This window comes from Gorilla gorilla, chromosome 4 (assembly GCF_029281585.2).
Source record: "Gorilla gorilla gorilla isolate KB3781 chromosome 4, NHGRI_mGorGor1-v2.1_pri, whole genome shotgun sequence".
NCBI classification, from domain to species: Eukaryota; Metazoa; Chordata; class Mammalia; order Primates; family Hominidae; genus Gorilla; species Gorilla gorilla.
This window is the reverse complement of record NC_073228.2, coordinates 61,264,096-61,290,724: the sequence shown is the minus strand read 5'-3', so window position 1 is coordinate 61,290,724 and position 26,629 is coordinate 61,264,096. Positions and strand designations below refer to the sequence as shown.

Sequence of the window (26,629 nt, the reverse complement as noted above, 5' to 3'; positions counted from 1 at the left end):
TGTTGCACTCATAGTTACAGTTTATTACAGTGAAAGGATACAGATTAAAATCAGCAATGAAGAAAGGCACATAAGGTAAGGTCCAAGAGAACTTCCAATTATCCTCTCCTGGCAGAGTCTTCAGGATAATGCTTAATTCTCCCAGCAATGATGTGTGGCTACAATGATGTGTGCACGGAGTATTACCAACCAGAGTAGCTCACCCATGCCTAGGTGTCCAGGGCTTTTACTAGGGATTGATCACATTGGCATGCTTCACTGCCCACATGGCTAACTTAGTCTCCTCAGCTTGACCTTGCAAGGTCAAGCTGATACTGCATGGCCCAAGGCCCACAGGTAAACAAAAACACTCTTATCAGGCAAGATATTCTAATGGCTTAGAGGTTATCTCCCAGGAGCCAGGCAGGGGCCTATTCTTTATTTGGAATGTCCAGGGTTCAAACATCCCAAGTTCATCCTGTATCACACAAAAGGATTAACTTCAAAAGTGGTATTCTTGGCCAGGTGTGGTGGCTCACACCTGTAATCCCAGCACCTTGGGAGGCTGAGGTGGGAGGATTGCTTGAGGCCAGGAATTCGACACCAGCCTGGGCAACCTAGTGAGATCCCATCTCTATCGTAATTTTTCTAAAAAGTGGTATTCTTAAGTCAAGTTACTACCCTGATTGATGACAGGGAGAGAGACCAGGAAACCACTGTGTTGTAATCCCTTAGGAAACCTTACACCTTTACTTGCTTTATTATCAGGTAATTTCCAGGATGTAAGCCATACAGCCAGAAGGCAGGGTACAAAGGAGAGGAGGCAGAGATGGTACACTCATACAGAAGCTTCTCCTGATTGTCCACTGAATAGAAGGCAAGCTTTCCCTCCTCAAGGTTCAGCCAGATGCCCACCACCCCAGGTCTGTCTGAGCCAAGGACAGTTTCCTTGACCATGTGCCATGCAGAGAGCTGGCTAGTCCCCTTCCATTCCACACAACAAGAGTCCATAGTCCTTCCTAGGACCTGGTCGCGGCTCATCTCCCAGGAAGCCACCCCAACTGCCCAGTGGCTGCAATTCCTAGTGTCCACTTCCCAGTAATGCTTTCCAGAAGACAGGGCCTGGGAACATAAGACCTGGCTGGTAGAAAACCTCTCACAGCTCCAGCGATAGGGTTGTGGGCGGTGAGACACAGTCACTGTACGGGAATCCTTGGACACCTCCAGGCTGCAGGAAAGGCTCTTCAAGTTAAAGGTTGGACGGATGGCCCCTTTGGAAAAAAAAAAAGAACAATAAGAACATGGCCGATCATCTTTTGATGGTCCATGCTAAGAAGTCTTCAAATAGCAACTTTGTATCTTTTGGTGTGATGTTTCACTCACACTGGCATTAAAATTGGTACATCACCCAACAGGAAGAAATGATAAATGTTTCAGATGATAGATATGCTAACTACCTTGATCGGATCACTATGCACCATATGTATTGAAACATCACTATGTATCCCATAAATATGTACACTTATTATATTTATCTATTTTTAAAATTTATTTAGAAAAGAAGCAGGATTTTGCCATGCTTCCTAGGCTGGTGTCGAACTCCTGAGCTCCAGCAATCCTGCCATCTCAGCCTCCCAAAGTGCTGCAATTACAGGCATGAGCCACTGCACCCAGACTATACAATTATTATATGTCAATTTTAAAAATCAGGCCAGCTCCTTCAGCCAGGTGCACTGGCTTACCCCTGTAATCCCAGCACTTTGGGAGGCTGAGGCAGGTGGAACACTTGAGGCCAGGAGTTCAAGACCAGCCTGGCCATCATGGCCAAATCCTGTCTCTATTAAACATACCAAAATTAGCTGGGCGTAGGCAAGGTGCGGTGGCTCACGCTCGTCTTATGGTGATTTATGACCACAGCTGTTTATACCTTCCCAGTTAAACTGAAACTTCCTGACTGAGGACCATGTCTTACTCACTTTGTATATTTCATTTGGTTTCCTATTGAGTGAATAAATTGCTAACACTTATATAGCATGACTACTCTAGGTGTTTTACTCATACTCACTCACTTAACCCTCATGGCAATCCCGCAAGAGAAGTACTATATTATCTCCATTTTACAGATGAGGAAACCCAGGCTCTAGGAAGCTTAAGTGACTTGCCCAAGATCACACAGCTAGTTAGTGGAGCTGCTGGGAGTCAAACCCAAGCAGTCTGGCTCTGGGATCCATGCTCTTAAGGACTATCCCAGACTGAGATGGCAGAAATACCTCAGCAGGTTTAGGAAGAGGCAGTTGGCTATAGTTGGTGGCCATAGCACAGATGCAGAAATACCTCAGCAGGTTTGGGAACAGGCAGTTGGCTGTAGTTGGTGGCCACAGCAGAGATGCTCAAAGGTTGGCTGGACTCTGAGTGCTCTTGGGTCTAGAGTCTCAACCTGCTTTGCCTTTGCAATCAGCTCCCCCCGTGGAGGGACCTGGAACAAATCCATGTGCAGTAAGCCAAGGAGTGGCCCTAGCAGTAGGGAGATGGACATAGGATGTTCTCGAAGCCCGCTCTGCGGGAAGCCAAACCCATGTTTAAAGTGGACCATATACTTACACTGAGCAAACCGAGAAGCTCTCCTGAGTGCAGGGTGGCTCTGGTCAGGCAATGGGCATGAGGAGGAAGACGGGGCTTCCAGGAGTTCTCCTAAGTAACAAAAAAATTAACAGAGGAAAGTCCCATCAGAAAAAGGCAAACTGAAGGTCTCCAAACATCATGGTCAAGGCACATGGCTTGTCTTCTTATCATCTACATATTTTTCAGTGTCAGGACTGGATCAGGCAGAGGCAGTGTGCCTGCAGCCCAGGTATGTGCACCTCCATGTTCTCACTGTGGACTTTTCACTCTTTCTTCACTAAGCTCTCAGCTCCTTGCTAGCAAAGATCTTGTTCATCTATATGTTCTAAGCACCAAGCCCCATGCCAGTCCCATAGATAGAAGGTGTTTTATGCACACTCATGAAATAAAATCAACTAATACAGTTCCAGGGGATTGCAGCACCCTAACACCTAGAATATCCAGGACCCCCAAGTCAATGTTTTAAACTGTTGTTACATAAACTGGGTAACATGAGTTGGGGTGAGATTCATCACTATTGCTGACACCTCCTAATTCCCTCTCAATGTGCTAAAGTTTAATTATTAACTTAAAGCAGTCATGTGTGCTAGAGTGCAATGACCACGTCAGGCAGATGATAAGTAAGGGAAGTCCTAGAGTGCAGACTTTGAAGGCAAAATCTTGTCCTACTTGTATCTTGAAGTGACAGCAGCTGAAGTGAATCTAAGACTCCACCTGAGAAGAGATGAAAGACCTTGTCTAGGGTGTGCCTGTGATAACTTAGGTCATGAGAGCAAGAGAGCTGCCTGTAAAGAGGCCATTCTCAAAATTCAAGTGGGAACTGAAGCAATCCATGTGTCCAGAGACAGAGAAATGGATAAAGAAATGTGATATATACATACAATGGAATATTATTTAGCCTTAAAAAGTAACGAATACTGCCCGGGCGCAGTGGTTCACACCTGTAATCCCAGCACTTTGGGAGGCCAAGGCAGGCAGATCACAAGGTCAGGAGTTCAAGACCAGCCTGGCCAATATGGTAAAACCCCATCTCTACTAAAAATACAAAAATTAGCTGCATGTGGTGACACATGGCTGTAGTCCCAGCTACTTGGGAAGCTGAGGCAGGAGAATCACTTGAACCTGGGAGGCGGAGTTTGCAGTCAGCCGAGATCGCACCACTGACTCCAGCCTGGGAAACAGAGTGAGACTCCATCTCAAAAAAAAAAAAAAAAAAAGTAATGAATTCTGCCTGGGCATGGTGGCTCACACCTGTAATCCCAACACTTTGGGAGGCTGAGACAGGCGGATCACCTGAGGTCATGAGTTCGAGACCTGCCTGGCCAACATGGTGAAACCCCATCTCTACTAAAAAATACACACACACACACACACACACACACACACACACACAAAACTAGTCAGGGGTGGTAGCATATGCCTGTAATCCCAGCTACTACTAGGGAGGCAGAGGTGGGAGAATTGCTTGAACCCGGGAAGCGGAGGTTGCAGTGAGCCAAGATCGCACCACTGCACTCCAGCCTGGGTGACAGAGCAAGACTCCGTCTCAAAAAAAAAAAAAGTAACAAATTCTGATATATGCTACAACATAGGTGAGCTTGGAGGACATTATGCTAAGTGAAATAAACCTCTCACACACTAATACTGTATGATTCCACTCACATGAGGTATCTAGAATAGTCAAATTCATAGAACAGAAAGTGGAATAGTGGTTGCCAGGTAGGAGGGGGTTGAGGGAATGTGGAATTGTTGCTTAATGGGTATAGAGTTTCAATTCTGCAAGCCAGGCGTGGTGGCCCATGCTTATAGTCCCAGCTAGTTAGGAGGCTGAGGCAGCAGGCTCACTTGAGGCCAGGAGGAGTTCCAGACCAGCCTGGGCAACATAATGAGACCCTGTCTCTACAAAACAATTCTTTTTTTTTTTTTTTTGAGACAGAGTCTCGCTCTGTCGCCCAGGCTGGAGTGCAGTGGCTTGATCTCGGCTCACTGCAAGCTCCACCTCCCGGGTTCACACCATTTTCCTGCCTCAGCCTCCTGAGTAGCTGGGACTACAGGCGCCCACCACCACACCCAGCTAATTTTTTTGTATTTTTAGTAGAGACGGGGTTTCACCGTGTTAGCCAGGATGATCTTGATCTCCTGACCTAGTGATCCACCCGCCTCGGCCTCCCAAAGTGCTATGATTACAGGCGTAAGCCACTGTTCCGGCCAAAACAATTCTTTAAATAGCTGAGCATGGTGGTGTGGGCCTATAGTCCTGGCTACTGGGGAGGCTGAAGCAGGAAGATTGAGGTTACAGTGAGCCATAGTTGTGCCACTGTACTCTAGCCTGGGCAACAAAGTAAGATCTGATCCTAAAAAATTAAAATTAAAGTTACAGGCCAGGCGTGGTGGCTCACACCTGTAATCCCAGCACTTTGGGAGGCCGAGACGGGCGGATCACCTGAGGTCAGGAGTTTGAGACCAGCCTGGCCAACATGGTGAAACCCTCGTCTCTAAAAATGTAAAAAAAATTAGCCGGGTGTGGTGGTGGATGCTTGTAATGCCAGCTACTTGGGAGGCTGAGGCAGGAGAATCGCTTGAACCCAGGAGCCAGAGGTTGCAGTGAGCCGAGATCATGCCATTGCACTCCAGCCTGGGCAACAAGAGTGAAACTCTGTCTCAAAAAAATAAAATAAAATAAAATAAAGTTACAAAAAAGAAAATGATCTGGAGATTGGTTATATGATAATGTAAACATACTTAACAGTACTGAGCTCTGAGCTGCTACTTTTTTTGTTGTTGTTGCCGAGGCTGGAGTGCAGTGGCCTGATTTCGGCTCACTGCAACTTCTGCTTCCCAGGCTCAAGTGATCCTCCCACCTCAGCCTCCCAAGTAGCTGGGACTGGGACTACAGGCATGTGCCACCATAGCAGGCTAGTTTTTGTATTTTTGGTAGAGAAGTGGGTCTCACTATGTTACCCAGGCTGCTCTTGAACTCCTGGACTCAACTGATCTGCCCACCTCAACCTCCCAAAGTGCTGGGATTACAGGCATGAGCCACTGCACCTGCCTGAGCTGCCTACTTAAAAATAGTTAAGATAGTAAATTTTATGTTGTATGTATTTTCACTACAATTTAGAAAAACACAAAATTCAGATGAATATCACTGTTCTCCTATTTTGCTGATACGATTATTACTTATTGTTAATAGGTTTTTAAAAAATGTTTGGCTGGACACTATGGCTCACGCCTGTAATCCAACAACTCTGGGAGGTTGAGACAGGAGGATCGCTTGAGCCCAAGAGTGGGAGACCAGCCTGGGCAACATGGCAAAACCTCATCTCTACAAAAAGTACAAAAAATTAGCTGAGTGTGGTGGCACATGCCTGTAGTCCCAGCTACTTGGGAGTCTTAGGAAGGAAGATCACCTGAGCCTGGGAGATCGAGGCTGCAGTGATTGTGCCACTGCACTGCAGCCTGGGCAACAGAGAACCTGTGTCAAAATAAAAAAATTAATTAATTAATTAATTCAGCAGAATGCAGATTATAAACAAAAGAGAAAGGAAAAAAAATTTTTAAAAAGCGTTTGCAAAACCTACTGAAGTTATTTACTTTTTTTTTTAATTAACACTCCCTAATACTTTTTTTAATCTCTATTGATGAGAGAAATAATTTACACTTAACCATGGAAATTTTTTCCAAAGAATCATGGTTCTCCAGTTAAGAGCAACATTTTAAGCAGAGCAATATCATTAAACATGAAAATGCTATGAGATATGTCTCTAAAGTGGCACTACACAAATCTTACTTAAAATTCACTAGGGGCTCGGTATGGTGGCTCATGCCTGTAATCCCAGCACTTTGGGAGCCAAAGCACAAGGATTGCTGGAAGCTAGGAGATCAACACCAGCCTGGGCAATAAAGTGAAATCCCTGTCTCTATTTAAAAAATAAGTAAGGCCAGGTGCTGTGGCTCATGCCTGTAATCCCAGCACTTTGGGATGCCAAGGCAGGCAGATCACCTGAGGTCAGGAGTTCAAGACCAGCCCGGCCAACATGGCGAAACCCCATCTCTACTAAAAATACAAAAAGTAGCCAGATGTGGTGTAGGGAGCCTATAATCCCAGCTACTCAGGAAGCTGAGGCAGGAGAATTGCTTGAACCCGGGAGGCGGAGGTTGTGGTGAGCCGAGATCGCGCCACTGCACTCCAGCCTGGGCAACAGAGTGAGACTCTGTCTCAAAATTAATAATAATAATAATAATAAACAAATAAAACAAAATGCACTAGGATACATGCTGAGATATACTTGAAGTGAGTCAAAGATTTAAATGTAAAACATGAAACCAAAGATTTAAATGTAAACTGTATAAGTACAAACACACACATATACCTGAGAAAATTCCTTTCTAAACTTCAGGGGGTTGAGTTTTCTAACTAAAACTTAAAATCTACAATGCATAAAAGAAAAAATGAACAAAATTTACTACATGAAAATAGAAGCAAGACCTCTTCTCCACAAAAAAAATAAACAAAAAATTAACTGAGTGTGGTAGCGCCACCTTGCAGTCCCACCTACTCAAGCGGCTAAGGTGAACTAATTGCTTGAGCCCAGGAGTTCCAGGCCAGACTAGGAAACATAGCAAAACTCTGTCTCTACCCAAAAATACAAGAATTAGCCAGGTGCGGTGACACGCACCTGCAGTCCCAGCTACTCAGGAGGCTAAGGAGGGAGGATCACTTGAGCCTGGGAGGTCAAGGCTGGGGTGAGCCATGATCGCACCACTGCACTCCACCCTGGGCAACAAAGTAAGACCTTGTCTCAAAAAAATAAAAAAGAAACATTTAGAGACCAGGAATTGCCACAGCACTCTAGTCAACCAGTCTAGGCAACAGAACAAGGCTCTGTCTATTGTCGCTAAAAAAAAAAAAAAAAAAAAATTGAGGCCAGGCATGGTGGTTCACACCTGTAATCCCAGCACTTTGGCAGGCAGAGACAGAAGGATTGCTTGAGCCTAAGAGTTTGAGACCAGCCTGGGCAAAACAGTGAGATTTCATCTCTATAAAAAATTATGTAAAGGCCGAGCGCGGTGGCTTATTCCTGTGTAATCCCAGCAGATTGGGAGGCCAAGGCAGGTGGATCACCTGAGGTCAAGAGTTTGAGACCAGCCTGACCAACATGGGGAAACCCTGTCTCTGCTAAAAATACAAAAATTAGCCAGGTGTGGTGGCACAGGCCTGTAATCCCAGCTACTTGGGAGGCTGAGGCAGGAGAATCACTTGAACCCAGGAGACAGATATTACAGTGAGCCAGATCACACCTTTGTACTCCAGCCTGGGCAACAAGAACGAAACTGCTTCTCAAAAAAAAAAAAAATTACATAAATTTAAAAATGTCTATATGGCATTATAAAACCCATAAAAGATAAATAAAAAGACAAATGACATATTAAGGAACAAAATTTGCAATTCATATAACAGACAAAAGTTTAATCTCTTTAATTTACAAAGAGCTCCTAAATGTCAATTTTTAAAAGACCAATAACATAAGATATGAAAGACAATTCATGGAGAAACACAAATTAAAAGTGTAGTATAGGCCGGGCACGGTGGCTCACCCCTGTAATCCCAGCACTTTGGGAGACTGAGGCAAGCAGATCACCTGAGGTCAGGAGTCTGAGACCAGCCTGACCAACATGGTGAAACTCCATCTCTACTAAAAGTACAAAAATTAGTGAGGCCTGGTGGCAGGTGCCTGTAATCCCAACTACTCAGGAGGTTGAGGCAGGAGAATCACTTGAACCTGGGAGACGGAGATTGCAGTGTGCCGAGATCGGGCCACTGCACTCCAACCTGGACAACAAGTGCGAGACTCAGTCTCAAAAAAAAAAAAAAGAAAAAGAAAGAGAAAAAAAACGTGCAGTATACTCTCATGTCAATGTATTTTCTTGAGTCAGAGTTTCATTCTTGTTGCCCAGGCTGGAGGACAATGGCGCGGTCTTGGCTCACTACAACCTCTGCCTCCCGGGTTCAAGCAATTCACCTGCCTCAACCTGCCACGTAACTGGGATTACGGGCACCCACCACCAAGACTGGCTAATTTCACATCAATATTTTGACCGATGAGATTGGTTTAAAAAAAAAGACAAATGTTTGACAACATACTCAGTTGGCAGGTTGGGGACACACACTTCTTCTGTGGGAGTGAAGACTGGTATAACCCAACTGGAGGGTGATTTGGCAATGTCTATCAAAATGACAAATGAATTTACCCTATGACCCAGCAACCTTCACTGGCAATTTGAGCTACAATTGTATCTACACCCATATGAAACAATGTACATACACAGTTATTGATTTTAGCATTATTTGTCATTGTAAACAATTGGAAACAATCACGCATTCATCTGCAGAGGATGGAGTAAATAAATGTTGGCATACCCAGATATTGGAATACTGAGCAACTGTAAGAGAAAATGCCCTAGGTACTAACAAAAGCAAAGAAAAAATGTCCTAACTACTGTACTATAAAATAAAGATGTATAAAGTAAAAGACAAAAGCAAAATGCAGGACAATGTATATAATGTGCTATCTTTTGTGTATTAAAAAAAGATTGGGAGAAATAAAAATATAAATTCATATTCGCTGACATTTGCATAAATAAATTCTGAACAGACACTCAAAAAAACGGTAATAAAAGTGGTGCACTGAGAAGAGAGAATGGGGCAATTGGCAAGGATGGAAGAGAGATTGGGCAGTATGCCCTTTTTATACTGTTTTTGTTTGTTTGTTTGTTTTGAGATGGTGTTTCGCTCATCACCCACACTGGAGTGCAGTGGCTCACTGCAACCTCTGCCTCCCGGGTTCAAGCAATTTTCCTGCCTAAGCCTCTGGAGTAGCTGGCACTACTGGAGTGTGCCACCACGCCCGGCTAATTTTTTGTATTTTTAGTAGAGACGGGGTTTCACCATGTTGGCCAGGCTGGTCTCAAACTCCTGACCTCAGGTGATCCACCCTCCTTGGCCTCACAAAGTGCTGGGATTACAGGCATGAGCCACCGCGCCCAGCCCTGTTTTGATTTTTGAATATGAAATTTTAAATTTAACCCCCCAAAATTTAAAAATTGATCTTAAATTTGTATAAATAAAATCACTAAGGAACCCAACCTAAGTTTAGAAGCACACAGAATACGAAGGTGCTTCTTTCTCAGATAATTTTTGGAACAATAAACTGCTCTCTAATTGTTTTCCTTAAGAAGCTTTTTCCAAGGAATCATGCTTCTCCACTTACATAAGAAATGATTCTTTTTTTTTTTTTTTGAGACAGAGTTTCACTCTTGTTGCCCAGGCTGGAGTGCAATGGTGCAACCTCTGCTTCCCAGGTTCAAGTGATTCTTGTGCCTCTGCCTCCTGAGTAGCTGGGATTATAGGCACCCACCACCGTGCCCAGTTAATTTTTGTGTTTTTAATAGAGACAGCGTTTCGCCAGGTTGACCAGGCTGGTCTTGAACTCTTGACCTCAGGTGATCCACACGCCTCGGCCTCCCAAAGTGCTGGGATTACAGGCATAAGCCACTGCACTGGCCAGAAATGATTTTTTAAGTAGCATAAGATTGTTTAAATATGAAAATATAAAGGATATAAAAGCCATCAGAAGAGGAAAAGCTACAGAAGAAATGCCTCTAAAGCATATGAAGATAGCAGTGGCCAGAGCAGGAGGAAGAACCCTGGGAGACCAGACAGAGCTAACATCTAATGTCTGACAGGAAGGTGTTAGTTATTTTTCAATAACTCTGGAAGAACAACAGAGAAACTACAGGATCAGGACAGAAAGGTTCTTTTCTATATGGTACTGTTTAATATTAACATTAACACACTCCCCAGAGATTATATTTTAATAGACTGTATCAAGAACTAGTTACAAAGTGGCATGCTGGTTTTGTTTGTAGAGAAGATCTCCCTCTGTTGCCCAGGATGGAATGCAGTGGCATGATCATTCAGCCTTGAACCCGTGGCTCAAGTGATCCTCCAGCCTCAGCCTACAGAGTAGCTGGGACTACAGGTGTGCACCACCACATCTGGTTACTTTTTATTTTTTGTAGAGACAGGATCTCTCTCTCTGTAGTCCAGGCTGGTCTTGAACTCCTGGCCTCAAGAGATCCTCTCACCTCAGCCTCCCAAAGCACTGGGATTACAGGCATGAGCCACTGCACTTGGCCTATATGCTTTGTTAAGAAAGACATTTACAGCCAAGTGCGGTGGCTCACGCCTGTAATCCCAACACTTTGGGAGGCCGAGGTGAGCCTTGCAGTCAGGAGTTTGAGACCAGTCTGTCCAACATGGTGAAACTCTGTCTCTACTTAAAAAAAAAAAAAAAAAAAGAAAGAAAGAAAAGAAAAAAAAACAACGCAAAAATTAGCCAGGCGTGGTGGCGCACGCCTGTAATTCTGGCCAAGATCGCACCACTGCACTCCAGCCTGGGTGACGGAGTGAGACTCTGTCTCAAAATAAAACAAAAACAAAACAAAATTATTTAAAAAAAAAAAAAAGAAGAAGAAGACATTTACTAGTTAAAAATTTAAGGCCAGGCACGGTGGCTCACGCCTGTAATCCCAGCACTTTGGGAGGCCAAGGCGGGCAGATCACAAGGTCAGGAGATTGAGACCATCCTCGTTAACATGGTGAAACCCCGTCTCTATCAAAAACACAAAAAATTAGCCAGCATGGTGGCGGGCACCTGTAGTCCCAGCTACTGGGGAGGCTGAGGCAGGAGAATGGCGTGAACCCAGGAGGCAGAGCTTGCAGTGAGCCCAGATGGTGCCACTGCACTCCAGCCTGGGCGACAGAGTGAGACTCCATCACAAAAAAAAAAAAAAAAAATTAAAAGTGGCCTATTTCAGAATCTCTGCAGTAAGATAACACACTTGATCAGTAAGGACCTGTGTGCATGGATCTTCAAAAATGAGTTTCTATCTATTAAGGACTTGTGATACATCACACCTTCAGTCATTGCCAAAAACATATTCAGCCACAAAATCACTTCAGCCCACCCCTACCTGATTCACGACACCACAGTGGTAATACAGCTGGACTCTGGGATCCTATCCCCAGAGAACAAAGCCATGGAGCACTCTGCTACTCCCCCCAACTTCCATATTTAATCCTCCTCCAATAAATAAGATCAGCTCACCCTGCATTTGTGCTTCAGGAGCCTCTTTCCGGGTGACGTTTTCCTGTAATTTTTCCTGAATTTCTTCTAGGTCATGGAGAATATCTCTGATTTTCCCTGCAGCTGTGTCGGAAGTCACCAGCTTTGGAGAAGCCATGGAAAGATCCACCCCAGAAGAAAAAGCCTATTGATAAACCATTTAAAACTGAATAAATGGAAGTCCCCTATGCAGTCTATCAACTATTATATTCAAGTTTTTCTATTCATCTATAATTTTCTATTTAATTCCCAGCAAGTTTTTAAAAACAAAATTAGGCCCTCAAAAAATATGCCTTGAAAAAAATCTGGAATAATACATAGTACAGCAAAAATATCAAAGAGTGGTTATTTCTGGGTGATGGGGTTATGGAGCATTTTAATTTGCTTTATTTAATGCTATGTGCTTTCTAATATTTTACACAATAAACATGGATTTCTTAGGTAATACCAAAAAAGTTTAACATTTCTAGGCGCATCTTATAAGGGCTTTATAAAATAAATACTACAGATAGTTACTGAGATAAACCATGGAGGTCAGAATAACCTTTTCGGCTAGGTGTGGTGGCTCACACCTGTAATCCCAGCACTTTGGAAGGCTGAGGAGGGTAGAACACCTGAAGTCAGGAATCCGAGACCAGCCTGGCCAACATGGTGAAACCCTGTCTGTACTAAAAATACAAAAATTAGCCAGGCATGATGGCAAGTGCCTGTAATCCCAACTATATGGGAGGCTGAGGCAGGACAATCACTTGAACCCGGGAGGTAGAGGTTGTAGTGAGCTGAGAAGATCATGCCACTGCACTACAGCCTGGGCGACAGAGCAAGACTCCCTTCCACAAAAAAAAAAAGGAACCTTTTCCCACCTCTATCATTATATCATTTCACTTCGCAAGAGCTCCCTGTCAAATTGCCTGCATCCAGGTCCTGCTTTCTAGGGCCTTCAACACATGCTCCCTGATTTTCTTTAGCCTCAGGTCCTGTTCTTCCCCAATACAGCCCTTTATCTGCTCACCAACTTCAACCCCTGACTTTCCTTCCCACCTTTGCATAATCCACTCCCCATTCTTTCCACCAATCAAAATACGGTAGTATTACACTTATTGAGTGTCTTCTACATGATAGATATTGCCTTTCTCTCATTTGCATAACAACCTCACAAAGTAGGTTTATCAACCTGTAAAAAATCTCCATTTTACAAAAGAAGATGAAATTCATGAAGGTTAACTCAATTGCCACAGTTAATTATAACATCCCACATTTTAACATTGCTCAAGCACTTTCTTATACCTCTTTTAATCCTCACAATAAACCAACGATGTGGCAGGCCCTGTATCATTATTTCTATATTACAGATAGGAACCTGAGACGCAGATAGATGAAATGACTTGCCCAAGGTCATAATACTAGTGAGTGACAATGTCAATTCTGAAAGTCAGACTCTCAGACTTTCTATCCCAACACGTCGCATCCCTAAAGATGCATTTATTCATACATTCAGTGGGTATTTGTTGAACCCCTACTGTAAGTGGGTACTTGGGTACTGTGCTAGGGCCTGGGGACACAATGGTGGACAAAAGAACAAAAGCATCAGCCAGGCAAGGTGGGGCACGCCTGTAATCCCAGCACTTTGGGAGGCCGAGGCAGGTGGATCACAAGGTCAGGAGTTTCAGGCCAGACTGGCCAGTATGGTGAAACCCCGTCTCTACTAAAAATACAAAAATTAGCCAGGAGTGGTGGCGGACACCTGTAGTCCCAGCTACTCGGGAGGCTGAGGCAGGAGAATCACTTGAACCTAGGAGGCGGAGGTTGCAATGAGCTGAGATCACGCCACTGCACTCCAGCAAGACTCTGTCTCAAAAAAAAAAAAAAAAAGCATCAAAAGTCCCTGTCCTCCTGAAGTTGAGAGTCCAGTGAAGGAAAAGGGAGGGGGGCAGACATTAATATAGAGTATGGCACAAGTCATTACAAAGGTGCAATGGTGATAACCACTACAAATGAAAGGTACATGGAGTCCTCAGAGCCTCTAATGGGGAGATTTGATTTGTTCAAGGAAATCATTGAAGGCTTCTTTCTGAAGAAATGACATTCTAGCTAGGATCTGAAGGATGAGCAAGTATTACCTAAGTGATGGAGGGAAAGGAGAGCATTCCATGAAGGGTGCCCTGTAGTAGGAAGACGTGAGACACACTAGAGCGACTGTGCGGCCAGTGTAGCTAGAGCGCACAGAGCCAGGCGGCATGAGCAGAGATGAGATTTGAGAGGCAGACAGAGATGGGATCCTACAGGGCCTTGTTGGTCCTGTGAGGATTTGGGTCTTACTCCTGAGCAAACTGATGTAATTTGAATGTTTTAAGCAGATGAGTTACATTTTCAGATTGATGTTTGTGGTAGTCACTGTGATGACCATGAGGAAAACAGACTAGAAGAGGGAGAGTGGAGCATTTGGAAGACTATGACAGCAATCCAGACATGAAATTATCAGAGGCTTGGATTAGAGAAGTCTCAAAGGAGCTCAAGAATAAGTAAATAGATTTGAGAGGTAATTAGGCAGGTCTTAAAGCTACAATATGCTGCATATTAGGGTAAGGGAGAAGAAGGTAACATGATTTCCAGGTCTCTGGCTTCTGTACTTGGAAAGATAATGGGGCAAGCACTGAGATGAGAAATCCCAGAAGAGGAGCAGTTTAGGACACATTGTGATGCTTTGAGATACCCAAGAAGAAAAGATGAGAAGGAAGACATACCAGCCTAGTGCTCAGAGAAGGCTCCAGCCTGGAGCTATTATTTGTGCATAGAGGTGGTCATTAAAGCCACGGATGCAGGGAAGACTACCTGCAGGGGAAACAAAGGGACCTACAACTCAGCCTTGAGGAACTCCAGCATTTAATTCCTAAGCAGAGGAGAGAGAGCCTGTAAACAGACTGAGAAGGATCAGCCAGAGAGAGGTGGGGGAAAGCCAAAAGATTCCTGTCCCAAAAGCTAAGAATGAAGGTGTGGTCCACTGTGTCAAAGGCTGCTGAAAGGTCAATGAAGATGGGCACCAGAACGTTATACACAGAGGTCACCGGTGATCTTAGAGATAGCTTGTTAGGTGGAGTGATCCTAGCCCATTTGAAGCTTCCCAACCTTACCTCAAGCATTCCAAATGTCCAATCATCCATGTCTGGTAGTAAAGAGAACAATAAAAGATTGAGACTTATTGTATCCTTCAGGTTCAAATATGTTCATGTTGTTCCAGTTGAAAGCAATCCCTAGCCCTATTCCCTTCCACATCCTTTCCTCTCCCAGTGGAGCCTACCTTGCCCAGGATGCTCAGTTCGTTGTCTGGTCCAGATTCTGATAGGGGCCTCTGATTCTGCAGGCTTCTGACAATGTCTACAAGATGTTCCACCAGCTCTGTCAGCTCCTGACCAACTTCTGTGATGCTCTTCTCTACTGCCACCTTCAAAACAGCAAAGTTCAGGTCCTGGGTTCTATAAAACTGGACCCGGGAACCACCACTAGACAGAGGGAGTCATAAATACTGTGGTAATGGCATAAAAACAGACATACAGACCGATGGAATACAATAGAGTACCCAGAAATAAACTCTCACATATATAGTTAAATGATTTTTGACGAAGGTGCCAAGACCATTCAATGGAGAAAGGACAGTTTTTTCAACAAATTGTACTGTGAAAACTGGATATCTATATGCAAAAGAATATGGTTGGACCCTTACCTAACATCATATACAAAAACTAACTCAAAATGGATCAAAGACCTAAATGTAAGACCTAAAATAATACAGCTGTTAGAAGAAAACATAGGGCAAAATTTATGACATTGGATTTGGCAATGATTTATTGTATATGTCACTAAAAGCACAGGCAACAAAAGAAAAAAGGAGACAAATTGGACTACATGAAATGTTTAAACATTTGTGCATCAAAAGACACGAACAATAGAGTAAAAAGGCAATCCACAAAAATGGAAGAAAATATTTGCAAGTCATACATCTGATAAGGCATTAATACTGAGAATATACAGAGAATTTCTAAAACTCAACAATAAAAACATATCACTGCCGCTTGTTTGGTTGGTAAAACAAACAAGCAAAAACCCACAAACAACTGAATTTTGAAATGGGCAAAGAACTTGAATAGACATTTCTCCAAAGAAGATATACAAATCACCAATAAGCACATGAATAGACACTCAAGATCACTAATCACTAGGGAAATACAAATCAAAACATACAGTGAGATACCACCTCACACTCATTAGGTTGGCTACTATCAAAAAAAAAAAAAACAAAATAACAAATGTTGATGGTGTGGGAAGATTGGAACCCTCTGCACTGTTGGTGGGAATGATATAGCCACTATGGAAGACAGAATGGTGGTTGCTCAAAATATTAAAAATAGGCCAGGCGCAATAGCTCATGGCTGTAATCCCAGCACTTTGGGAGGCCGAGGCAGGTGGATGTCCTGAGGTCAAGAGTTCGAGATCATCCTGGCCAACCTGGTGAAACCCCATCTCTACTAAAAATACAAAAATTCACCAGGTGTGGTTGCAGGCACCTATAATCCCAGCTACGTGGGAGGCTGAAGCAAGAAAATCTCTTGAACCCGGGAGATGGAGGTTGCAGTGAGCCAAGATCATGCCACTGCATTCAAGCCTGGGCGACAGAGCCAGACTCCATCTCAAAAAAAAAAATATATATATATATGTATATATATGTAATTAGAATTACCATATGATTTAGCAATTCCACTTCTGGATATATAAGAATTGAAAACAGGATCTCAAAGAGATTCATAAACTCATGCCCATAGCAGTATTATTCCCACTAGCTAAAACATGGAAGCAACCCAAGTATCTGCAGACAAATGAATGAATAAGCAAAAAGTGGCATATACATACAATAGAATACTACTCAGCCTTAAAAAGGAAGGGAACTCTGACATATGCTACAACATAAATAACCCTTGAAGACATTATGCTAAGTGAAATAAGCCTGTCACAAAAAGACAGATACTGTATGATTCAACTTATATGAGGTATTTAGAGTAGTCAAAATCAGAGACAGAAATTAGAATGATGGTTGCCAGAGGCCAGGGGAAGAGGAAATGGAGAACTTTAATGTCCTCCTAGAATTCCACTTTTGCAAGTTGAAAAGAGTTATGGTACCCTGAAGAACCAGTCATGTTAATTTAAAATTTTTTAAAGTTATGGAAATGATGGTAGTGATGGTTTCAAAACATTGTGAATGTATTTCATATCACCAAACTGTATACTTAAAAATGGTTTAGGGCCAGAGAGAAGTGGGGGAAAGCCAGAAGACTTAAGGGTGGAGAGGGCAGAGCAAGATAGCCAAATAGAAGGCTCCATTGATCATCCCTCCCACAAGAACACCAAATTTAACAACTACACAAAAAAGCACCTTCATAAGAACCAAAAATCAGGGGTACTTACAGTACCTGGTTTTAACTTTATATTACTGAAACAGGCACTGAAGAGGGTAGGAAAAACAGTCTTGAATTGCCAATGCAACCCATATCCCATGTGTCAGGGGCCACATGCACAGAGAATCTGTGCACTCGGGAAAGGGAGAGCATGGTGATAAAGAGAATAGAGAGACTTTGCCTTGTCACTTCACAAAGCAAAACTGGGCTGAATTCAGCTGACGCCTACCCACAGAGGGAGCATTTAGATCAGTCCTAGCCAGAGAGGAATCAAATCACCCACCCCAGTTATTGGAACCTGAGTTCTGGTAAGCCTCTCCACTGTGGGCTGAAGTGCTCTGGGGCTCTAAATAAACTTGAAAGGCAGTCTAGGCCACAAGGACTGCAACTCCTAGGCAAGTCCTAGTGCTGAGATGGGTCTCTGGACCCACCCCAAGCCTGGGTGAATGTGCCACCATGAAGGGAAGGACACAAGCCTGGCTGGCTTTGCCGTCTGCTGATTATAGAGCCCTAGGTCCTTGAGTGAATATAGGTGGTAGCCAGATAGTGGTTAACAAGGGGCTTGGGTAAGACACAGTGCTGTGTTGGCTTTAGGTCTGACCCTGTGCAGTTCTAGTGGTCATGGCCACAAGGTGCTTCTGTCACCCCACCTCCAGCTCCAGGCAGCTCAGCACACAGACAGACTGTTTTGGAGAAAGTATGAGAAGAGAACAAGAATCTCTGCCTGGTAATCCAGATAATTCTTCTGGATCTTATACAAGACCACCAAGGTGGTACCTCGAGTAGTCTGCAAGAGTCACAGCTTTACTGGGCTTGGGGTGCCCCCTAATGCAGATATGGCTTAGACCACAACACCCAAGTCCTTTCAAATTCCTGGAAAGCCTTCCCAAGAAGGACAGGTACAAACAAGCCCAGACTGTGAAGACTACAATAAATAACTAACTCTTCAATGCCCAGGCACTGACAAACATCCACGAGCATCAAGACCATTCAGGAAAACATGACCCCACCAAACTAACTAAATAAGTCACCAAGAGCCAATTCAGGAGAAACAGAAATATGTGACCTTTCAGACAGAGAATTCAAAATAGCTGATTTAAGAAAACTTGGAGAAATTCAAGATAACAGAGAAGGAACTCAGAATTCTATCAGGTAAATTTAACAAAATGATTGAAATAATTAAAAATCAAGCAGAAATTCTGGAATCGAAAAATGCAGCTGACATACTGAAGAATGCATCAGAGTCTCTCAATAGCAAAATCGATCAAGTATTAGAAAGAATTAGTGAGCTTGAATTTAGCCTATTTGAAAATACACAGTAAGAAGAGACAAAAGAGAAAAGAGAATGAAGCATGCCTACAAGATCTAGAAAACGGCCTCAAAGGGGCAAATCTAAGAATTATTGGCCTTAAGAGGAGGTAGAGAAAGAAATAGTGGTAGAAAGTTTATTCAAAGAAATAATAGCATGGAACTTCCCAAATCTAGAGAAAGACATCAATATCTACATACAACAAGGTTATAAAACACCAAGCAGATTTAACCCAAAGAAGACTATGTGAAGGCATTTATAATAAAACTCCCAAAGGTTAAGGATAAAGAAAGGATCCTAAAGCAGCAAGAGAAAAGAAATAAATAATATACAAGGGAGTTCCAATACATCTGGCAGCAGACTTTTCAGTGGAAACCTTATAGGCCAGGAGAGAGTGGCATGACATATGTAAAGTGCTGAAGGAAAAAACTTTTACCCTAGAAAACTATAATTTGTGAAAATAGCTTTGAAACATGAAGGAGAAATAGACTCTCCCAGACAAACAAAAGCTAAGGGATTTTATCAACACCAGACCTGTCCTACAAGAAATGCTAAAGGGAATACTTCAATCAAAAAGAAAAGGTGGCCAGGCGCACTGGCTCATACTTGTAATCCCAGCACTTTGGGAGGCCATGGCGGGTGGATCACCTGAGGTCAGGAGTTCAAGACTAGCCTGGCCAACATGGTGAAACCCCGTCTCTGCCAAAAATACAAAAATTAGCCGGGCGTGGTGGTGGGCGCCTGTAATCCCAGCTACTCCAGAGGCTGCGGCAGGAGAATCGCTTGAACCCAGGAAGTGGCCTGTAATCCCAGCACTTTGGGAGGCTGAGGTGGGCAGATCACTTGAGGTCAGGAGTTCAAGACCAGCCTGGACAACATGATGAAACCCTGTCACTACTAAAAATACAAAAATTAGCTGGGCATGGTGGCGCATGCCTGTAGTCCCAGCTACTCGGGAGGCTGAGGCAGGAGAATTTCTTGAACCCAAGAGGTGGAAGTTGCAGTGAGCCGAGATCACGTCACTGCACTCCAACCTGTGCAACAGAGTAAAACTCTGTCTCAAAACAAAACAAAACAAAAACCTCACTAGTAATAGTAAGGTCACAGAAAACCAATAAAAAATAACTACAACAACTTTCAAACATATAGATAGTATAAGATATACACAGAAATAACAAAAAATTAAATAGCAGGGGATGAATTTGAAGTGTAGAGTTTTTATTAGTTTTCTTTTTGCTTGTTAGGTAGTTCATGCAAGCAGTGTCAAGTTGTTATCAGCTTAAAACAATAGGTTATAAGATACTACTTGCAAGCTCATGGTAACCTCAAATCAAAAATCATATAATGGATACACAAAAAATAAAAAGCAAGAAACTAAATCATAGCACCAGAGAAAATCATCTTCATTTAAAGGAAGACAGAAAAGAAGGAAAGAAGGAAGAGAAGACCACAAAACAAAACAACCAAAGAACAAATAACAAAATGGCAAGAATTACTTATCAATAACATTGAATGTAAATGAACAAAAATCTTCAATCAAAAGACACAGAGTGGTTGACTGGATAAAAAAACAAGACCCAATGATCTATTCCCTACAAGAAACACACTTCATCTATAGGCACATATAGACTGAAAATAAAGGGATGGAAAAATATATCCCATGCCAATGGAAACCAAAAAAGAGCAGGATTAGCTATACATATATCAGACAAATAGATTTCAAAACAAAATCTATAATAAAAGACAAAGTTTATAATGATGGAGTCAATTCAGTAAGAAGATATAACAACTGTAAATATATATGCACCAACACTAAAGCACCCAGACATGTAAAGCAAGTATTATTAGAGCCAAAGAGAAGACAGACTCCAATACAATAACAGCTGGAGACTTCAACAACCCACTTTTGGCATTGAACAAATTATTCAGACAGAAAAGTAACAAGGAAATATTGGACTTAATCTGTACTATAGATCAAATGGACCTAATAGATATTTACGGAACATTTACATCCACGCTACAGAATACACATGGATCTTTTCCTCAGCACATGATCATTCTCAAGGATAGGTCACAAAATCTAAGACCTAACATATGTCAGGTCACAAAAACAAGTCTTAAAACATTCAAAAAAAATTGAAATAGGCTGGGCGTGGTGGCTCATGCCTGTAAACCCAGCACTTTGGGAGGCCGAGGCGGGTGGATCATGAGGTCAGGAGTTCAAAGCCATCCTGGCCAACATGGTGAAACCCCGTCTCTACTAAAAATACAAAAATTAGCCAGGTGTGGTGGCGTGTGCCTGTAATCCCAGCTGCTGGGAAGACTGAGGCAGGAGAATCACTTGAACCAGGGAGGTGGAGGTTGCAGTGAGCAGAGATCACGCCACCGCACTCCAGTCTGGCAACAGAGCGAGACACCATCTCAAAAAAACAAACAAAAAAAATTTTTTTAGTATTTATTTATTTTTACATGTGACTTTTTGTATTTATCATCTCTCAACTTTGTACAGATGAACAGGCAGAAGAGTCAGAATTGAAGCTTGGAGCCCAAACTTGGGATTCCAAAATGGGGTAGAAGCCATATATGTTAGGAGCTTGGCAGCAGCCAAAATGGACTATTCTGTGGCCAACGAAGTCATCTGCAGGGACCTTGAGGTTGGGGTACAGGATGAGCTGGAAAGAGGGTACCCGATGACCCATGTACACCAGGCCAATCAGGTGAGCAGTGTTGGGCAATCTGGGTAGTGTGTCTGCATTTCTCAGGCCGACACTGGTGGTGATTCCACCCTCCGGTATTGGCGGTTGTGGAGTTTCTTGTTTTTGCTGAATATGCTTTTATTTGGCTTTCTTGAGTTTTGCTCTGTGGTTCTTGAACCAGACCTGGAGTACTGTTGGGTGTATGTCTATTTTCGAGGCCATTTATTTCTGAGGGCTGGGGTTTGGGTATGGGTTCTCATTGAACAAGATGTTCAGATCTTCCAGTTGCTTCTCAGTGAACATGGTTCGTTTCCTGTGTGAATGCATCTGGTCCTTGCCTTTAGGAAGATCCTCCGAGGCTGGCATCTTCTAATCCAGATGTGTGCCTGGGCTCAGGTGCAGGCATAAGTAGCAATCTTTTTTTAAGGGGAAAGAGGATGTTGCTCTGTTGCCCAGGCTGGAGTGCAGTGACATGAAAACAGCTCACTGCAGCCTCAACCTCCAGGATTCAAGTGTTCTTCCTACCTCAGTCTCGCAAGTAGCTGGGACCACAGCCATGTGTCATCACACCCAGCTTCTTTTTTCTTTTTTTTTCATTGGGTCTCATAGCTTCTTTTTTCTTTTTTTTTTAATTGGATCTCACCATGCTGCGCAGGCTGGTCTTGAACTCCTGGGCTCAAGCAATCCTCCTGCTTCTGCCTCCCAAAGTGCTAGGATTATAAGTGTGAGCCATGACAATCTGCCTGAAAAATCTCTTAAAATAAATTATAATGGGCCTGGCACAGTGGCTCATGCCTGTAATCCCAGCACTTTGGGAGGCCGAGGCAGGCAGATCACCTGAGGTCAAGAGTTTGAGACCAGCCTAGCCAACATGGTGAAACCCCATCTCTACAAAAATATAAAAATTAGCCTGGGTGGTGATGGGCACCTGTAACCCCAGCTACTCGGGAGGCTGAGGTAGAAGAATCACTTGAACCCGGGAGATGGAGGTTGCAGTGAGCCAAGATCGTGCCACTGCACTCCAGCCTGGGTGACAGAACAAGACTCTGTCTCAAAAAATAAAAATAATAATAATAATAATAAAAAGGAATAACACAGCTAGGAATAAATTTAATCAAAGAGGTGAAAGACTTATACACTTAAAACTACAAAAAAAAATCACTGAAGGAATTATAGACCCAAATAAAAATAAATAAAAAGACATTCTGTGTTTTAGGGAAAGAAGACTTAATATTGTTAAGATGTCAATACTACCCAAAGTGATCTACAGATTCAACATAATCCCTATCAAAATTCCAACAGCCTACTTTGTAGAAATGGAAAAGCCAATTTTCAAATTCAGATGGAATTGCGAGGGGTTCTGAATAACAAAACAATCTTGGGGAAAAAAAACAAAAAACAAAGTCAAAGAACTCACACTTCTCTATTTATAAATTTACTACAAAGTTATAGTAATCAAAATAGTGTGGTACCAGCATAAGTACAGACATATAGACCAATGGAATAAAATGGAATGTACAGAAATAAAACTATACATTTATTTTGAGACAGAGTCTCACTCCATTACCCAGGCTGGAGTGCAGTGGTACAATCACAGCTCACTGCAACCTCAAACTCCCAGCTCGGGTGATTTCTCCTACCTCAGCCTCCCAAGTACCTGGGACTACAGGCACATGCCACCATGCCCAGCTAATTTTTTGTATTTTTCTAGAGATGGGGTTTCATCTCTAGATGAAACTTTGGCCTCCCAAAGTGCTGGGATTACAGGTGTGAACCACATGCCTGGCCCAGCCAAATGATTGTTGACAAGGATGCCAAGTCTAATCAATGGAGAATAGACTCTTCAACAAATGGTACCAAGACAATTGGATTTCCACATACAAAAGAATGAAGTTGGACCCCTAATTCACACCATATACAAAAATTAACTTAAAATTGACCAATTACCTAAACGTAAGCTAAAACCATAAAACTCTTAGAAGAGGCTGGCACAGTGGCTCATGCCTGTAATCCCAACACTTTGGGAGGCCAAGGTGGGCAGATCACTTGAGGTCAGCAGTTCAAGACCAGACTGGCCCACAGTGAAACCCCGTCTCTACTAAAAATACAAAAATTAGCCAGGTGTGGTGGCAGGCACCTGTAATCCCAAATACTTTGGAGGCTGAGGCAGGAGAATTGCTTGAACCCGGGAGGTGGAGGCTGCAGTGAGCTGAGATCGTGCCACTGCACTCCATCCCTGGGAAAGGAGCGAGACCTCGTTTCAAAAAAAAAACAAAAAACTCTTAGAAGAAAACATAGGGGTAAATCTTCATGAACTGAGATTTAGCAATGGATTTGTAAATATGACAACAGAAGCACAAGCAACAAAAGAAAACAACAGATAAAAATTAAATTTAAAACTTTTGCACATCAAAGGATACCATCAAGAAAGTGACAACGCTTAGAATGGGAGAATATATATTTTATAATATATCTGTGAGTCATATCTAATTTGATATCCAGAATATAGAAGGAATCTCTAAAACTCAACAACAAAAAGATAAACAACCCAATTTTAAAATGGTCAAAGGACTTGAATAGACATTTCTGCAATGAAGATCTATAAATGACCAACAAGCACAAGAAAAGATGGGCAACATCATTAGTCATTAAGGAAATCCAGATCAAAATCACAGTGAGGCTGGGTGCGGTGGCTCACGCCTGTAATCCCAACACTTCCGGAGGCCGAGGTGGGCAGATCACAAGGTCAAGAGATCGAGACCATCCTAGCCAACGGTGAAAACCCGTCTCTACTAAAAATACAAAAATTACCTGGGTGTGGTGGTGCACGCCTGTAGTCCCAGCTACTTGGGAGGCTGAGGCAGGAGAATCACTTGAACCCACGAGGCAGAGGTTGCAGTGAGCCAAGATCGTGCCACTACACTCCAGCCTGGCAACAGAGCAAGACTCCATCTCAAAACAAAACAAAACAAAATGTGGCACATCCACCCAATGGAATATTATTCAGCCCCATAAAAGGAATAAAGTTCTGACACATGCTACAACATGAATGAACTTTGAAAACAGTATGCTAAGTGAAAGAAACCAGGCACAAAGGGACAAACATTGAACGATTCCAGTTATATGAAATATCTAGAACAGGCAAACTCAGATACAGAAAGTAGCTTAGATGTGAGCAGGCGCTAGAGGGAGGAGAAATGAGGAGTTACTGCTTAATGAGTACAAAGTTTCTGTTTATGATGATGAAACAGTTTTGGAAACAGCAGTGATAGTTGCACAACAGGAAATGTAACTAATTTGTCACTGAATTGTACACTTAAAAATGGTTAAAATGAGGCGGGGCGCGGTGGCTCACACCTGTAATCCCAGCACTTTAGGAAGCCGAGGCGGGCAGATCACGAGGTCAGAAGATCGAGACCATCCTGGCTAACAACGGTGAAACCCCGTCCCTATTTTTTAAAAAAAGAAAAAAACATACAAAAAATTAGCCAGGCGTGGTGGCGGGCGCCTGTAGTCCCAGTTACTCGGGAGGCTGAGGCAGGAGAATGGTGTGAACCCGGGAGGCGGAGCTTGCAGTGAGACAAGATGGCGCCACTGCACTCCAGCCTGGGCCACAAAGCAAGACTCCGTCTCAAAAAAATGAAAGGTTAAAATGAGGCCAGGCGCTGTGGCTCATGCCTGTAATCCCAGCACTTTGGGAGGCCGAGGCGGACGGATCATCTGTGGTCAGGGGTTCGAGACTAGCCTGGCTAACATGTCGAAACGCCGTCTCTACTAAAAATACCAAAATTAGCCGGGCGTGATGGTGCACGCCTGTAATCCCAGCTACTCTCGAGCCTGAAGCAAGAGAATCACTTGACCCTGGGGGGCGGAGGTTGCAGTGAGCCGAGATCACGCCATTGCACTCCATCCAGCCTGGGCGACAGAGCGAGACTCCCTCTCAAAGAAATAAAGAAAAAGGTTAAAATGGCCAGTTTTAATGTTATATAGATCTTACCACAATTTTACAAGTTTCAGAGAAAGAGACCGAAGATCGATTGGGAAGAAGTTGAAATATGCCAAGGTGTGTAGCAGCTAAGTTGACAAGCTTTCGGAAGATGGGGAATTTGTTTTTTTCTACTTCTTCATACTTATATGAACTTTCCAAAGTACCTCCGAAGAGCGGGAGTCGACTTTTAGACTGAGAAAAGGAACGTAAAAGTAGAACGGCTAAGGAAAGGGGTTCGAGCCACATGGGAAAGGGGCAGGCGGCGGGCAGCCCGGGGGAGCGAGGGGAGCTGCGGGCCCGGCCTCCCTACCCGCTGCAGTTCCGGGCGGCGCCGGGGCCTGGCGGCCGCGCTGGAGCGGAGACTGGAGCCCGGGCAGGGGCAGTGGGCAGGGTCGGAGCCCGCCTGTATCTCGCGTGCGGCGCGGCGGTACTTGTCGGCCAGGTCCTGCAGTAGCGTGTTCTTCCGCAGCTGCGGCTGCTGCGCGGCGCCCTGGCGGCAAGTGGGGCAGGCCCAGCGGCGGGCGCCGCGCGCGCCCCACAGGGCCTCCAGGCAGTGGCGGCAGAAGCTGTGGCCGCAGGGCAGCGTGGCGGGCCAGTCCAGCAGCCCCTGGCAGATGATGCAGCCGAGGTCGTCCTCGGCCAGCCACACGGGAACGGCGGAGCCCGGGCCCAGTCCCAGGCCCGCCATGGCCACCAGGCGGCCGGGGCGCGGATGTCTGGGTTGAGCCGGGCGAGTCTCCTCAGGCTCCTCCCTCGCCCTTCCTCTTCCCCTTGCCCTCCTCCTCTTCTCGGCCGCCTTTTCTCCTTCTTCCTTGGGGCCACCCCGTCTCCTTCCTCCGATCCTGCTGAAAACAGACTTAGAGCCTCCACTGCCCAGCTGGAAAGACAGAGCTGACCTTCAGTGGCGGCCTCTTGCCCTGGGAAACCAACATGCCGCGAGCTGCTAGAAACCCGCGGAGGCCCCAAGATTCCCTTTAGCTGGATGTCCCCCCATTAAGATGCAGCACCGTTGGATGTCTTCGTCCGTTGGCTTAAAAAAAAAATAAACAACAAAAAGATGCAACACCGACAACTCTTGGGAGGAGAGGACTCCATTCAGCAGCTTATTTATGAGAATGAGCCCACGAAGTGTCATCCAGCTCCTCTAACAAGTAGCAGGGGATTAAAGATCACCGATGCACAGCCACAGGGAGCGTCCTCAAAAATGCTGATGTTCGGCCCCGCTCGCAGGGAGTCTGATTTCATTGTCTTGGGTGGAGCATGGGTATTTTATAAAACCTCCCCCAGGTGATTCTGACGCGCATTCAAGGTTGAGTGAGCGAACCCTTGGCTTTTTAACTCGCAGGTATAAGGCAGAGTTGTGCGCTGTGTCCTTACCGCCCTCTGCGGGATGTAAGCGC

At 44.0% G+C, this 26,629-nt stretch overlaps 2 protein-coding genes across 5 annotated transcripts; both read right to left on the bottom strand.

Moving 5' to 3' along the window:
* Positions 1-26,629, bottom strand: RNF135 (ring finger protein 135). 4 transcript variants are annotated; one of them, XM_031010611.3, is made up of 6 exons: positions 25,540-26,026; positions 15,088-15,231; positions 11,772-11,934; positions 6,012-6,076; positions 2,581-2,670; positions 1-1,250 (listed from the first exon to the last, which is right to left on the bottom strand). In XM_031010611.3, exons 1-6 carry the CDS (start codon positions 25,915-25,917, stop codon positions 1,224-1,226), a joined length of 867 nt encoding a protein of 288 aa, XP_030866471.1. In that variant the 5' UTR covers positions 25,918-26,026; the 3' UTR covers positions 1-1,223. The 4 variants fall into 4 exon arrangements, with proteins under 4 accessions (XP_030866471.1, XP_004042030.3, XP_055244584.1 ...); XM_004041982.5 differs by lacking the exon at positions 6,012-6,076 and having other exon boundaries at positions 25,540-26,629; XM_055388609.2 differs by lacking the exon at positions 6,012-6,076 and having other exon boundaries at positions 25,239-25,975.
* On the bottom strand, positions 15,239-24,046 carry LOC101152019 (divergent paired-related homeobox). The gene is given in 1 exon segment (XM_055388627.2): positions 15,239-24,046. A coding segment is annotated over 1 exon segment (567 nt). The 5' UTR covers positions 21,608-24,046; the 3' UTR covers positions 15,239-21,040.

Bases quoted from the DNA above. Each gene is read 5' to 3' on its own strand.
- RNF135 (XM_004041982.5), bottom strand. From the start codon at position 25,917: ATGGCGGGCCTGGGACTGGGCCCGGGCTCCGCCGTTCCCGTGTGGCTG. The intron at 15,232-25,539 runs GTAGGGAGGCCG...GCTGTTTTGAAG, and splicing joins GCCGCCCGGAACTGCAGCGG to GTGGCAGTAGAGAAGAGCAT. The intron at 1,251-2,580 runs GTAAGTATATGG...TTTTTTCCAAAG, and splicing joins AGCTTCTCGGTTTGCTCAGT to GGGCCATCCGTCCAACCTTT.